The sequence below is a fragment of the Lithobates pipiens genome, unplaced genomic scaffold (genome assembly GCF_037356315.1).
Source record: "Lithobates pipiens isolate NorthernLeopardFrog02 unplaced genomic scaffold, aLitPip1_a1.2 Scaffold_22, whole genome shotgun sequence".
In the NCBI taxonomy this organism is placed as follows: domain Eukaryota; kingdom Metazoa; phylum Chordata; class Amphibia; order Anura; family Ranidae; genus Lithobates; species Lithobates pipiens.
In genome coordinates, this window is record NW_027507784.1 from 118,471,388 (window position 1) to 118,488,005 (window position 16,618).

Genomic DNA, 16,618 nt, shown 5'->3' on the forward strand with positions numbered 1-16,618 from the left:
AGTTTGGTAACATGCCACCTGTAGAAGCAGCACCTTGTCTCAGACAGGCTTTAGTTCCTGCAGCAAGTCATAGAATGTAGAGCTGCACGATTCTGGCTAAAATGAGACCCGCATTTTTTTGCTTAGAAGATAGATCACGATTCTCTCAGGATTCTCATGGCGTAACATCTTCACATTAAAACAAAAAAAATTGGACTAACTTTTTTGATTTTTAACTTAAAGCGGTAGTAAACCCATCCATAAAACTGTTTCATTTCCGACACGTGCCGGAAATTTAATACTACCATTGGTTGTGCTCTCAACCAAACTGTCAAACCATCCAATGGCTGGTGTCATAACTGATCACATGTGCAGCATCATGGCAGTTGTAGATTAAACAGGCAAAGATGGCAGCTTCCTTGGCTGAAAATTAATTTAAGAAAGAAGTGTCCCAAAAAGATTTAGACTTTAAGTGGTTAAAGTTCCTGCATTTGTTGAAAACTTGGCAGTCTGCCCAGATTATTTACACAGATGTGCCATCCCTTTGATCTAAGAGGGAAGCTTCCTTTACAATGTTGCAAGTTAAAAAAAAAAAAACTTGGCAGACTGCCTGGATGTTTTCTTTTGACAGCTGAGTGAGCAGATAGTTTCTCCGCTTGTTTATATGAAAGAATGCCAACCTCTGGGGGGTGGAATCCAGATCCCCCCCCCCCCCCCTTTTTTTTTTTTTTAATGATTATGCAGCTCTAATAGAATGTATAGAATTTTCTTCCAAACATTGCATATAAAAATCTGCTACAAAGATTATTGAATATTCTGCTTTGCCATGAATTGCCGCCTTGGAGTTTGTTGCTGTAGAGTGAGACTTCCCCAGTTTACTGGGAGCAGTGTTTGCTAAAGCTGGTTCAAATGCAACATCCTCCAGCTGTTCACTGATGGCATTCTTGTAGCTTAGTAATGCATACATCCTAAAATAAACATTGGCTGTGAAAGGTCGCTTGTACTGATGATGCAGCCCTTGTTTACTTATTTTAGCTGTCTTAGGTGACACTCTTTCGCTTTTATAAACCGTCTGCCTGGGACCTCTGACAAGTCTGCTGTTTTCCTTTGGAACGCCAGTTGCATGTGATCAAGCATTTAGCACAGTGCATACATACTTCAAAAATGTAGAAGGAAAAATATACTGTATGCTTTGTGAAAAAAATGTGTTATCAGTTTTAGTACTTTAGGTGTTAGCGGTCAGAAAAGTTGGGTGTTTGGCCACAATCTTACCCTGACATCCTTTTGTAGAGCCTATACGTTTAAAGGAGAAGTATAGCCAAAGCTCGTTCAGCTGTAGTTCTCTTAGGGATCACAGGAGTGTGATTTTGCACTCCTGTGGCCAGTTTTCAGCAGAGAACGTACTGAAGTCCGCTCTCTGCTGATGTCTATATGAGTCCAGGCACCGCGTCATCCCAACCACGGAGTCTCGATCCGCCAGGTTCCTGGACTGGCACCCGGCTCAGCTTCTCAGTGAGTCACGGAGAACCTAACATGGCTGCTCCACCACCTCCACAGCCCCGTGCTTCAATGAGAAAGGAGGGAGAACAGAGCTGTGACTCAGTCTACAGCTCTCTGCTCATGGAGTTCTGAAAACCGAGTGGTCGGCAGTGTTCGATCTCTCAGTGCAGAGGCACCAGGGGACAGATGCAGCATTGGACCAATGCTGCATCCACTTAGGTAAATATAAATCTGTAAAAAAAATCCCTTTTGCTTCTCTAAGGTGGTGGGAAAGATCAATGATCATGTGACCACTGTGATTGGCTGTCACATGATCGGGAGCCAGTCCTACCAGTTACTGGGAACCAAGAGCTGTCTTTGACAGCTCAGTCTGTGCTGCATTCTCTTGGTACATACATCAGTCACCCAGTGATGCATATACACGGTGAGTGGGCGTTAAAGCCCACCCTTTTGCCACTGCACATAATGCAGGCAGCAGCAACATGACTGGAAACCAAGGGTTTTAGAAATGTGCTGGTTTACAAATGGTTAAATCTTAGGTGGTGTAATCTCGTTGAACACTGCTTGTTCTATACAATTTTTTATAGTTTCATTAAAGGAAATAAAGCTGTTGGTGTACTTCAGCTGCTTTGACAGACTTGCGGCATTCCTTTTACGCAAGCCATTCTTTTTGCTTCTTTCCTTTGCCCACTCACAGTACCCTTTGTATTCTGTGTACTCCTTGAAAATATAAAGCATTCTGTGAATGGACAAAAGTAAGAACGGAAGTGTGTGTGTGTGTGTGTGTGTGTGTGTGTGTGTGTGTGTGTGTTTATACAAATGGCTATACCTTCTGGCTTTAATGAAATTTGTAAGTAACAGCCTGCAATCCAAGAGGTTGCGTACGGCACCTAGATTTACCTGTTTGTAAATCCAGCAGATGTTTAAAAAGTTATTCCATAAGAAGTTCTTGAAGGCCCAGCTCCGGGAATATCCAAAATCTACCCTTGCAATGCTGGTATCTAGGAGGGGTACAGAGCTGGCTCTGTCACTTGCCTTTCTCCCTGCTCCTCTGCCTAAAACTCCAGTCTGTGCTTGCAGTCTGTCTTTGCTTAAAGAGGCAGCTGCTGGGGACCAGTCGCAGTGCAGGAGGGACCCTACAGAGCAAGGTATTTCTACTTGGGAGACATTAACCCCTGAAATGCAGGGAGGGTAAAGGGGCCCATTGAAAGGGTGAATTCATATAAAATATATCAATTCATTACATTTTAAAGGGGTAGTAAAGCCTGGCAAAAAGAAAAGATAAGATTGCGCTATGGACAAATTTACCCGTTTGCTAGACAAGTTTAAATAAGTGAATGTTAAAATGATTATAATAAAGTGAACTGTGAAGGGTTAAAGCTGCCTGTGCTTGAAACCTATCCCTCTAGATGGGAATAGATTAGAAATGTGAAAAGTAAAATAAGCTTTGGCGCTAAAACCTAAATGGTGTACTAAAAATGCTAATACTCTACAAATTACATAAAATGAAGCCCAATGTGGGAATTTCACCAATACACTGTATACGTGATATTAAAGCTATATGTAAATGGAAATGTGTATCCGTTATCCTACATAGTAACTATGCACAAGTGTGGTAAAAAATATAATGACTATGCACAAGTGTGGTAAATGATATGATAAAAATTACAACTAATCTATCACAACTAAAAATGTAGGTGCTTTGACAAAAAGTGCTTTAGCTCACGTAAATGAGCCAATACTTATATTCTAAAAAGTGACAATCAAAAGGACATTGTGAAGATACCAAGTGAAAACATCAAAAAAATCAAAAAAATCATATAATGTCCAATCCAAAATATGTTATAATGTCCAAAAAAATAACAATATTTGTTCAGAGTCGCATCATCTAGTTGCTGAAAAAACGCATAAGACTTTTATCAGATAGGAAGGTGAAGCAAGGTGACTGGTGAAAACAAGGGTTAAATTCCTCTCCGGTGCGCCACTCTGTGTTAGAGAAAAAATGTATATATGCGCTCACCAGACATTAAACCCTCAATGGGTTAACCAAGCAGTCACAGTATGAGCCACTGTGCAGCTCTCTCGAGGCTCTGCCACCGCTGAGCTGTGGGGATATTTTACACTCTTCCTTCCGTGAATGGTCCGTTTAGCGTTTGTACATGAAGGAAAACAGAAGTACAACCATGGTGCAATATTGTTGTAAAAACGTACTATGTTTATTAAAAACAGTTTTACTCACAAATTCCAAAAAAGATAGATCGCTATGAAATATACTCCGCCGGCGTTACTGCTTGAATAGCAGTGTAAGGTGCACGTCCTAGGCCACGCCCTACGCGTTTCGTCAGAGCGACGTCATCTCCGACGTCAGCTCCAGATGACGTCGCTCTGACGAAACGCGTAGGGCGTGGCCTAGGACGTGCACCTTACACTGCTATTCAAGCAGTAACGCCGGCGGAGTATATTTCATAGCGATCTATCTTTTTTGGAATTTGTGAGTAAAACTGTTTTTAATAAACATAGTACGTTTTTACAACAATATTGCACCATGGTTGTACTTCTGTTTTCCTTCATGTACAAACGCTAAACGGACCATTCACGGAAGGAAGAGTGTAAAATATCCCCACAGCTCAGCGGTGGCAGAGCCTCGAGAGAGCTGCACAGTGGCTCATACTGTGACTGCTTGGTTAACCCATTGAGGGTTTAATGTCTGGTGAGCGCATATATACATTTTTTCTCTAACACAGAGTGGCGCACCGGAGAGGAATTTAACCCTTGTTTTCACCAGTCACCTTGCTTCACCTTCCTATCTGATAAAAGTCTTATGCGTTTTTTCAGCAACTAGATGATGCGACTCTGAACAAATATTGTTATTTTTTTGGACATTATAACATATTTTGGATTGGACATTATATGATTTTTTTGATTTTTTTGATGTTTTCACTTGGTATCTTCACAATGTCCTTTTGATTGTCACTTTTTAGAATATAAGTATTGGCTCATTTACGTGAGCTAAAGCACTTTTTGTCAAAGCACCTACATTTTTAGTTGTGATAGATTAGTTGTAATTTTTATCATATCATTTACCACACTTGTGCATAGTCATTATATTTTTTACCACACTTGTGCATAGTTACTATGTAGGATAACGGATACACATTTCCATTTACATATAGCTTTAATATCACGTATACAGTGTATTGGTGAAATTCCCACATTGGGCTTCATTTTATGTAATTTGTAGAGTATTAGCATTTTTAGTACACCATTTAGGTAGTAAAGCCTACCTTATTTACTTGTACCCACAGGTAAGCCTAAAATGAGGCTTACCTATGGGTACAGTAAATACCTCTTAAACATGCACTATTTAGTAGATATTTACTATAGTAGCAGTCAGTGACCTCACCAGCGTGTGTGAGTTCTCATTGGACTGTGTGCCATCCATTTAGGGGGCCGTGCTTGTGCTGGAGTGATGTCATTGGAGCTCGGCCAGTCAAACTGCCAAAGCATTGATTACATTTATTTTATGGTGTGTGTGTGTGTGTGTGTGTGTGTGTGTGTGTGTTTTTTTTTTTTTTTCCTCTCTTACCCACTTTACTCTTCATGTTGCACCTTATTTGGGACAAAATTTTACTAAAGCGATGCTAGGCCTCCATGCTTGTAGTATTGCACATGATTGAATATATATATAGAGGGAGGTCAATTTTTTACATACTGCTTGCCTTCCTTACCGCTCCTCCCTCTGTCACATGAGAGGAAGGGAGTCTTTGTGCCATTCTAATTGCTGTATAAATGTGTGTGTTTTTTTTTTTTCATAACTTTTTTTTTTTTTTAGGTGGCTCCCCTCATCAGCCTGTACTACCATCTCATAAAGATAAGAGCGGTGCTCCTCCAGTTAGAAGCCTTTATGATGACATCTCAAGTCCAGGTCTTGGGTCAACACCTCTTAATTCCAGAAAATTGGTAAGTTCACTACCATCTCGATTTTGCTTAATGTAGCTATAAGCCCCCTACTTAGTCAACAGATCAAGCTTTATTAGTCGTATTGCAGCCACAGTGAACTAGAGGACTGATGATCTGAGCTGGCCCATCGACCGATATGACTGAACGGTGACCTTTCCTTTCAGCTGATGTCACATCACCGATGCCTCTCTATTAGATCATGTGCTGTTTGTGGAAGGGAGCTCAGAACTGGTTTCTTCATTAGCAATCTTTAAAGTAGTATCAGTATGGAGACGAGTGAGGGGAAGATAGCCCCGAGCCCCCCACCTGTCTCCAAGTCATTGCCCATAGCTCTTAGGAAACATTTTATTTGTTTTATTTTTTTCAAATGACGATTTTTTTTTTTAAATTGCATTTTAGTGTAAATATGAGATGTGAGGTCTCTCTGACCCCAGATCTCATATATAAGAGGACCTGTCATGCTTTTTTCTATTACAAGGGATTTTTACATTCCTTGTAATAGGAATAAAAGTGACACACTTTGATTTTTTTTCACTGTTCTTTAAAAAAAAAAAAAAAAAGTTAAAATAAGAATTTTTTTTTTTAAATGCGCCCTGTCCCGCCAAGCTTGCGTGCAGAAGCGAACGCATATATGGAAGCGATGTTCAAACCACACATGTGAGGTATCGCTGCGATCGGTAGAGTAAGAGCAATAATTCTAGCCCTAGACCTTCTCTGTAACTCAAAACGTGCAACCTGTAGAATTTTTTTTAAACGTCACCTATGGAGATTTTAAAGGGTAAAAGTTTGTTGCCATTCCATGAGCGGCGCAATTTTGAAGCATGATATGTTGGGTATCGATTTACTCGGCGTAAGGTTATCTTTCACAATATAAAAAACAATTGGGCCAACTTTACTGTTGTTTTTTTTTTTTTTTTTTTTTTATTAAATAAATTATTTTTCCTCCAAAAAAGTGCGCTTGTAAGTCCGCTGTGAAAATATGGTGTGACAGACAGTATTGCAATGACCACCATTTTACTCTAGGGTGTTAAAAAAATAAAAATGTGTGTGTGTGTGTGTGTGTTTAGGGGTTCTAAGTAAAGGGAATGAGATGGCTCCATTAGCATTGCTGGTTGTAATTCCAACTGCCACCACAAGAGGGCGCCAGATTCCAGAAGGAACCATAGGATCACAGAAGCCCTCAAAGCCGCGGGCTCAATTACCGGCGGCACGGCCCGACGCGATCACGCCGGGGGGGTCCACGGACACAGGATACCCCCAGCTGTGCTGCGCCAGGTCGCTAATTCTAGTCGCAAATGCGACCTGGCGCCCGGGTTTTGTCGAGCCCTGGCTTAACATATTGAACCCACAAATATTCCCCAGTAAGCTATTTAATATACTTACCCCAGTACTTGCAGTTCATAACTTTTTTAATTCTTCTGGCCCCTGCTCTCCCAGTGTTGCTTCTCTGAACATTGTTCTTCACAAGAAAGAGTTAACAGGAGACCGGGCAGTCTCAAGCCAGTCTGCTAGCTTGGTGTAGGCTATATGTTTTTCTATTGATGTATACAGGGAGACACCACTCTAGCACCTACTTGCAAAGGCAGCTCCATAGGTTGCTGTAAGAGAGATGCTATCTAAGATGGGGAAACTTGGCAGTGGTCATGGCTAGAGGTCGACCGATATGGGGTTTTCTCTGGCCGATGCCGATATTTAGAAATCATGATGGCCGATTATATGATGCCGGGGTTTTTTTTTATTTTTTTTTATCCCCCTTCATCTCATAAAACCTAACAGACACCTTTCTCACTGGGGCGTTTTTTTTTAGGCCCTTTTGGGCTAAAAATAGCGCCTGTAAAGTGCCTGCAAAACGGCTCCCCTGCAGTCTGTGTGAAAGAGAGTGCTTTCACACTGAGGCGATGCACTGGCAGGATGTTTAAAAAAAACATTTAGTGTATTTTTCCCCAAAAAATTGCATTTGAAAGACCTCTGCGCAAATGCCGTGTTACATAAAATATTGCCTAGGGAACAACCGCTATTTTATTCCCTAGGATCTCTGCTAAAAAATATATATATAATTTTTTGGGGGTCTAAGTGATTTTCTGGCAGAAAATACAGGACTTTTACTTGTAAGCAACAAGTGTCAGAAAATATTTAGTCTTTAAATGGTTAAACTCTACACACAGAGATGAGTTCATTCAAGTGTAAACATTGTATCTTTTTGCTCTTTCTCGGCAGACTGCCCAGAGAGGAAACAAGTGCTTCTATGAAGACTCAGGCAACTTACACTGACTTCTATTATAGAAGCCATTTCCAAGTCGCGCTGTAGTTCTAATCGGCCTTTTTATCAGCACAATCGGCCGATGCCGATTAATTAAACGGCAAATATCGGTCAACCTCTAGTCATGGCAACAGCTTCAAATAGAACATAGGCAAGTATTGCAGGTCCTTTTACACCAGGGCTCGACAAACCCCAGGCGCCAGGTCGCCAATGCAATCAGAAATCGCAACCTGGCTGCCACCAGCCCACTCACTATTGATGCCCCAGACATGCAGCGCATTAACACTGACTGCCGTCCTCCTCCCTCCTCCACACTCAGCGGCGCCGCGCTAAGTGTGTGAAACTGACAAGCAACGGGTAGAGAGGAGGGTCTGTCAGATTTCAGCTTGATGTCGGGGTGGGGGGGGACCCGGCCGGACTGGGCGGTACCCGACAGCTATCAAACACCAGCCAATGGCATCTGGCCGGGCCGCTACATGTATGTGGCCCGCCCCTTTTCTTAAGCAGCCCAGTAGTTGGCTGGTGTTTGATTGCTGAGTCGCACCCACCCCGACCGGGTCCCGCCCACCCCGACATTAAGCGCAAATCTGACAGATCCGCCTCTCTGTTACTTGTAAGTTTCACACCCCGGCCGGGTCCCGCCCATTCCGACATTAAGCTAAATTCTGACAGCTCCTCTGTTACATTTCAGTAACAGAGTGCTCTGTGTGAAACCTGCCAGTGCCACCTGCTATCGCCAACCAGTGTCAGTGCCACCTGCTAGTTCCAACCGCCTACCAGTGCCACCGCCAATCGGTGCCATCTGCCAATCAGGGCCAACTAGTGCCACCTCCAAACCAGTGTCACGTGCCACCGCCAATCAGTGCCATTGCCAATCAGTGCCACCAATCAGTGTCACCTGCCAGTGCCACCACCAACCAGGGCAGCCTGCCAGTTCCAAACCAGTGCCACGTGCCAATGCCATCTGGCAGTTCCACGTGCCTGCCAGTGTCACCTGCCAGTTCCACGTGCCACCCGTTGCCAGCCTTACTCTTTCTGGTCAGCCCATAACCCTGATGTAACAGCCTTTCATTGGAGTTATTGACTGGGTGCTCCATTGTGAGTTAGGGATAGGGGGTGAAAATGAGTGGCCTTACCACGGGAGCGCGACAATCCATACCACTCTAAAAAAATAAAAATAAACTGGCTCCTAACTTTTTTAACTGGCTCCTAAATTCAAAGCAAATTTGTCAACCCCTGTTTTACACCATACTGCACAGGAAAATGCATATGCAGAGCTGTACATTTTGCATGCATTTTTAAAAGCATTGCCTTGTATTTTATATGCATTAGGCTTGGTTTGCATATGTCCAGACAGTTTCCGTGTGTGGTGTGGTTGTGTGTTTGTTTTTTTTTTTTTTTTGTTCTTTTGGGAGTTCGTGTGTTTTCGTTCACCAGTTCAGATGCAAATTTTTACGCAACTTTTTTTTTTTTTTTTTAAACTGTGAACTGGCTCCATAGAAAGCATGTTCAGTTCACATGTCACAAAGTGGCTTTAAAAGAGAAGTAAAGGATTCTCTTTGGAAAACCATACTTGCCTTGGTGGCTGCGGCATCGGTTCGATGCTGCATCTGTCCTCTTTTGCCTCCACACTGAGAACCGAGCAGTTGAACACTGCTGATCGCTCAGTTTTCAGAGTTCTGTGAGAAGAGGGTTGTAGACTGTCGGTCACAGCTCTCTGCTCGCTCATTGGATCGCTGGGCTGTGGACAGCACAGCCGTCTCAGGATCTCGGTGGCTTGCTGAGAAGGGTGTCAGTCCAGGCACTTTGTCATGACGCGGTGCCTGGGCTGAAAAACATGCTATTCTGTGAAGTGGTTTTGCACCGAGCAGGCCGGATCCTCCTCCTCGGGTCCCTTGCCGGCTCCTGCTCCCACAGCAAGCAGCTAGCTATGGGGGCACCCGAGTCGCTGCTCTGTTTCCATTACGACAGCCATGGCTAAGCCCCCGCCCCCTCTCTCCTTATTGTCTCAGCCAATGAGGGACAGCCGAGCCTCTCGTGTAATATCGCTGGATTAAGCTGGGACTTGGGTAAGTATGAGGGAGGCTGCTGCACGCTGAAGCTTTTCTGTCCTAATGCATTAAGATAAAAAAAAAACTTCTGACTTTAGTTTTGTCAGAAATTGCATACCTGGAAAGTGAATCCCACTGCTGGGTGCTTAAAGTGGTTGTAAACCCTTACAAACCACTTTGACCTACAGGTAAGCCTAGATTAAGGCTTACCTGTAGGTCCAAGAAATATCTCCTAAACCTATACGGTTTAGGAGATATTTGCCTGAAGACAGGCACCGCTGCTAAGGCGCATGCGCCGTAGATAGCGGCGCGCAGGCGCACTGAACGCGGCATTTCCAACAATGGAGCTGCCGCGCGTGTCGGCTCCCGTGCGCATGCACGGGAGTGACGTCATCGCGGCTCTGCCGAATGACAGCGGCGGAGCTGCGAGACCCCACCGAAAAGATGGATGCGGCGGACTATAGGGGACAGCGGTGACTTCGCTGGCTCCTGTGTCAGGTAAGTGACACATATTGGGCTACTATGCGATGCATAGTAGTCCATTATGCTTTGCAGGGAATGAAAGAGGAAGTAAACCCATCAGGGTTTACTTCCTCTTTAACCACTTAAGGACCAGGCCTCTTTTTTGGACTTGGTGTTTCCATGTTTAAAACAGTTTTTTTTGCTAGAAAATTACTTAGAACCCCCAAACATTTTATATTGTTTTTTTTCTAACACCCTAGAGAATAAAATGGCGGTCATTGAAATACTTTTTTTCACACCGTATTTGCGCAGCGGTCTTAGAAGCGCACTTTTTTTGGAAAAAATTCACTTTTTTGAATAAAAAAATAAGACAACAGTAAAATTAGCCCAATTTTTTTTTTATACTGTGAAAGATAATGGTATGCCGAGTAAATTGATACCCAACATGTCACGCTTCAAAATTGCGCCCGCTCGTGGAATGGCGTCAAACTTTTAGCCTCAAAAATCTCCATAAGCGACATTTAAAAAATTCTACAGGTTGCATTTTTTGCGTTACAGAGGAGGTATAGGGCTAGAATTATTGCTCTCGCTCTACCGATCGCGGCGATACCTCAAATATGTGGTTTGACCACCGTTTTCATATGCGGGCGCTACTCACATATGCGCTCGCTTCTGTGCGCAAGCTCGTCGTAACGGGGTGTTTTTTAAATTTTTTTTTTTTTTTCTTATTTATTTTAATTTATTTTAATTTTATTTATTTTTACACTTTTTAAAAAAAAAAAATAAAATGGATCACTTTTATTCCTATTACAAGGAATGTAAACATCCCTTGTAATAGAAAAAAGCATGACAGGTCCTCTTAAATATGAGATCTGGGGTCAAAAGGTCCTCAGATCTCATATTTGGGCTAAAATGCAAAAAAAAAAAAAAAAAAAAAAAAGAAAATCTGACATTTAAAAAAAAAAAATACCTTTAAGAGGTATGGGCGGAAGTGACGTTTTGACGTCGCTTCCGCCCTCCTATGGTATAGAGACGAGTGGGGGCCATCTTAGCCTCACTTGTCTCTATGCCCAGCAGACGGAAGGACCCGATCGCCTCCGCCGCTACCGACGGCTCCGGTAAGCTGGCGGGAGGGCGGGTGGCACCTCTCCCGCCGCCGATAGCGGTGATCTCGCGGCGAATCCGCCGCGGAGACCACCGTTATCGTACAGCCGACCGCCGCCTGAAGAGATGGATATCTCGGTTGTGGCAGCAGCTGCTGCCGTTACCAAGATATCCCTCTTCAAAAATAGGACGTACATCGTCGTGCGGTGGTCGGCAAGTGGTTAAAGAGGTTCTTTACCCTATAGAAAAAAAATCTACAAATTCTGTAGGTGTTGCCTTTTAACATGAGGACAATATGGGCAGCTGGCTGTGCTGCATGCTGCTCCACAGCTGACTGCACATGCACGAATTGCCCTGCACCCTTTTATTTATTTTTTGTTTACTTCACCACCGTGAGGTATCGTCATGAACGTTAGAGTGAGAGCAATAATTTTAGCGCTAGACCTCGATAACTCTAAACGGGTAACCTGTTCTAAATTTTCTATCAAAAAATACTGATTTAAACTTGTAAACAAGTGCCAGAAAAGGCCTGGTCAGCAAGTGTGGCAAGTTTATTTAGAATGGGGAAAAGTTGGGTTTTAGTAAAAATCGAAAGATCTTGAATTGGAAACACTTGGGTCATGGGGGAGGATGATGGATGCATTTGCCATATACGCTTGGAGGTGGGTGTTTACTGTTCTGTGCATCATAACAATAGTAGGTTGAGGAACCCTCCCCTCATTTATTCTGTAAAGAACTCTTGTCAGCTCTTAAGTGTATTTTGTTTTTCTTCATTTTCCAGCAGCCCAGCTTTTCTACGCTACATACTCCTCTTTCTGGTGCCATGCCCTCAACTCCAGGTGCAAGTAAGTTGTTTGAATAGTAATCTGTATGTAATCATTTTAATGCAGAAATTAAACCTATTGGTTTTCCGATCAATCCAACCATGTTTGTGTTCCCATTCACATAGCTTACGTAAAAAAACATTTAAAATAGGGCTGGGAAAATTAGATTAATCGTTACTTTTTTTTTTTTTTTTTGATCGATCAAAATTATTTTGATCGGTACTCGCCTCTCCGCCGGCTTCTGGGTCCTTAGGGAGTTCCGTCAGATTCGGTGGTGATTGTCTGTGTTGTCACCAGACAGCCTGCACAGTGATGGTAAATATAGATGTGGTTAACTGGGCTCATTCAGTGAGCTAAGTGTAGGCAAATTTGATGACATCCGTCTTTTTAACGTTGTAAAAAAACAAAATGTAAACTCTGGTATGTCTGCGTGACTGGCTAAAGTCATGCCTACTATAAAGTGACTGACAGTTAATATACTAGATACGTTTTTTTTATAACCAAGAAAAACGTAGAAAAATTTAACTTTTAAAGGTTAATAAAAAAAAAAAAAAAGACTTGGGTCAGTGCTACAGTTTGAATTTAAAACATATTTGTGTGAAGTTAAGTCATGGATTGTGGAAACTAACTAGCGTCGGGTGATTGTATATAGTGTATACCACATTTACCACTGACTAATTCAGAGTTGCAATGCAAGGAGATCAGCTAAAAGTTGGATCTGTATGTGCGTTTATAATTAATAACAAATTAGTTGAATCAATTAAGATTTCCGTGTTCGATTTTAATTATTTATTTATTTTTTTTCCCCAGTAACAGCCCGACTTTAAAACCTTTTACCTGTCTAGTTGTTTGGAGCAGGTTCTACACAGGATTATAAACTAGACATGTGCATTCGTTTTCGTCCGAATGCATTTTCGTCCGAATTTCAGCTATTTTTGTTTTCGTTTTGACAAACGATAACGAAAGCACAAAATCCGAAAAACGAAAGATCCGACATAAATAAATGCTTTATTTTCGTTTTCATTGTTACAACAGTTCGATATAGAATAGGAGATTCGACATGACTCTGACAACAATCTGTGTCTATAGAACCTGTGTTCGAATGTGCCTAACCTTACCTCTATTAGTCCAAGATTATATAGAGAAAATATTCGACAGAGAAAAAAGATTTGACAGAGAGAAAAGATTCTGCAAGATACTGTCCTAAAAAGTGTTTGGGGACCCGGGTCCTGCCCCAGGGGACATGTATCAATGCAAAAAAAAGTTTTAAAAACGGCCGTTTTTTCGGGAGCAGTGATTTTAATAATGATTAAAGTGAAACAATAAAAGTGTAATATTCCTTTAAATTTCGTAGGGGGGGGTTGTCTATAGTATGCCTGTGAAGGGGCGCATGTTTCCCGTGCTTAGAATTGTCCCTGCACAAAGTGTCATTTATGCAGGAAAAAAAGTTCTTTAAAATCACTCGCAGCTATAATGAATTGTCGGCTCTGTAATACAGAGAACACTCATTGAAAGTCATTGATAAAAAAATAAATAAATAAATAAAAAAAAAGCGTGGGGGTCCCCCAAATTCAATTACCAGGCCCTTCAGGTCTGGTATGGATATTAAGGGGAACCCTGCCTCAAATTTAAGAAAAAATTTGACGTGGGGTTCCCCCTAAATATCCATAACCAGACCCTTCAGGTCTGGTATGGATATTAAGGGGAACCCCGCGTCAAATTAAAAAAAAAATTGACGTGGGGTTCCCCCTAAAAATCCATACCAGACCCTTTATCCGAGCACGCAACCTGGCAGGCCGCAGGAAAAGAGGGGGGGACGAGAGAGCGGCCCCCCCTCCCTCCTGAACCGTACCAGGCCACATGCCCTCAACATTGGGAGGATGCTTTGGGGGTCTGTGACCCCTCAAAGCACCTTGTCCCCATGTTGATGAGGACAAGGGCCTCATCCCCACAACCCTGGCCGGTGGTTGTGGAGGTCTGCGGGCGGGGGGCTTATCAGAATCTGGAAGCCCCCTTTAATAAGGGGACCCCCAGATCCCGGCCCCCCCCCTGTTTGAAATGGTAAGGGGGTACAAAAGTACCCCTACCATTTCACAAAGAAAGTGTAAAAAATGTTTAAATAAAACAAACACACTTTTGAAAAATTCCTTTATTAAAAATAAAAAAAAGATTCCAGCGGCGGTAATCCACTCTTGCTATCCATCGACGGACGGTCATCTCTCCAGCGATGTCTAATATCATCCAGCGCAGCGCAGCATCCTTCTTCTGTCTCCGTGGAGGAGACACTACAGGCATTCCGGCGGCTGACGTTTGTTATATACGGAGGGCGGGGCCACCCGTCACCTGACCCCGCCCCCCTCTGACGCAAGGGGAAACCCGGGGTTCCCTGTGACGTAGGGGTGACCCGCACCCCTCTGATGTAACACAGGCAGGTTTCCGTTACATCAGAGGGGGGCGGGGTCACCCCTACGTCACGGGGAACCCCGGGTTTCCCCTTGCGTCAGAGGGGGGCGGGGTCAGGTGACGGGTGGCCCCGCCCTCCGTATATAACAAACGTCAGCCGCCGGAATGTCTGTAGTGTCTCCTCCACGGAGACAGAAGAAGGATGCTGCGCTGCGCTGGATGATATTAGACATCGCTGGAGAGATGACCGTCCGTCGATGGATAGCAAGAGTGGATTACCGCCGCTGGAATCTTTTTTTTATTTTTAATAAAGGAATTTTTCAAAAGTGTGTTTGTTTTATTTAAACATTTTTTACACTTTCTTTGTGAAATGGTAGGGGTACTTTTGTACCCCCTTACCATTTCAAACAGGGGGGGGGGCCGGGATCTGGGGGTCCCCTTATTAAAGGGGGCTTCCAGATTCTGATAAGCCCCCCGCCCGCAGACCTCCACAACCACCGGCCAGGGTTGTGGGGATGAGGCCCTTGTCCTCATCAACATGGGGACAAGGTGCTTTGAGGGGTCACAGACCCCCAAAGCATCCTCCCAATGTTGAGGGCATGTGGCCTGGTACGGTTCAGGAGGGAGGGGGGGCCGCTCTCTCGTCCCCCCCTCTTTTCCTGCGGCCTGCCAGGTTGCGTGCTCGGATAAAGGGTCTGGTATGGATTTTTAGGGGGAACCCCACGTCAATTTTTTTTTAAATTTGACGCGGGGTTCCCCTTAATATCCATACCAGACCTGAAGGGTCTGGTTATGGATATTTAGGGGGAACCCCACGTCAAATTTTTTCTTAAATTTGAGGCAGGGTTCCCCTTAATATCCATACCAGACCTGAAGGGCCTGGTAATTGAATTTGGGGGACCCCCACGCTTTTTTATTTATTTATTTATTTTTTTATCAATGACTTTCAATGAGTGTTCTCTGTATTACGGGAGCTGACAATTCATTATAGCTGCGAGTGATTTTAAAGGACTTTTTTTCCTGCATTAATGACACTTTGTGCAGGGACAATTCTAAGCACGGGAAACATGCGCCCCTTCACAGGCATACTATAGACAACCCCCCCCTACGAAATTTAAAGGAATATTACACTTTTATTGTTTCACTTTAATCATTATTAAAATCACTGCTACCGAAAAAACGGCCGTTTTTAAAACTTTTTTTTGCATTGATCCATGTCCCCTGGGGCAGGACCCAGGTCCCCAAACACTTTTTAGGACAGTAACTTGCAAATTAGCCTTTAAAATGAGCACTTTAGATTTTGAACGTTGGAGTCCCATAGACTTTAATAGGGTTCTAAAGTATGCTATATACTAGCTCTGTCGAATCTTCTTTATACATTCGACAGACTCCATAAGCCTTCAAAGACAGATTCGACCGTGATTCATGTGGATTTTCGGACGAATGCAATTTTTGAACGAAAAATGAAATAAATAAAAACGAATTTCGGGAGTAACTAAATAAATTAAGTTTTCAGACGAAAACGAAATTCCGAAACGAAATATTTTACTCTGCACATGTCTATTATAAACTATTCTGAGCACTTTCAAAGTGTAATAAGAGGGACAAACTGATGCAGTGTTTTTGCGTACAATGTAACACCCAAGCCGTGATATCTCTAACTCTTTGTTAGGACAGACAGTGTCTGCATCTAGCAGGAGTTGGCACATCTGTAACATGTCACACCCTGAATATGGATGTAACGTGATATGAAAGGTGAAAAATGAAATTGTATCAATTGGCGCAGAGAACAATAAAATGTATATGCTATTAATGGCTTGCTGTCCGAACAACCAGTGGAAAAGTAATTTCACAACACCTCAAAGAAATAAAGTATAAATCAGTGTAGTGCAGCAAAAATCAACATTGAATCAAAGAAAAAATAAATATCAACAAAAGTCCCCCAAGTTCTCTGTGAAAAGTTCAGCAGTGTATCCAACAACCAGTGTGAGAAAAAACAATGTCAGTCTTCTATCAGAATAAATTGCCCGCACACCTGTGTAAAAAAGATAGATCAAAAAAAAAAAGCCAATATC

General features: G+C 42.9%; 1 protein-coding gene across 1 annotated transcript in view; it reads left to right on the forward strand.

The window, feature by feature from the left end:
- NUP35 (nucleoporin 35) overlaps positions 1 to 16,618 on the forward strand; it is a 50,828-nt gene that overhangs the window by 15,729 nt on the left and 18,481 nt on the right. The window contains exons 3-4 of the mRNA XM_077448141.1: positions 5,312 to 5,439; positions 12,098 to 12,161. Coding sequence (XP_077304267.1) covers positions 5,312 to 5,439; positions 12,098 to 12,161 — 192 coding nt within the window. The remainder of the gene's footprint in view (positions 1 to 5,311; positions 5,440 to 12,097; positions 12,162 to 16,618) is intronic.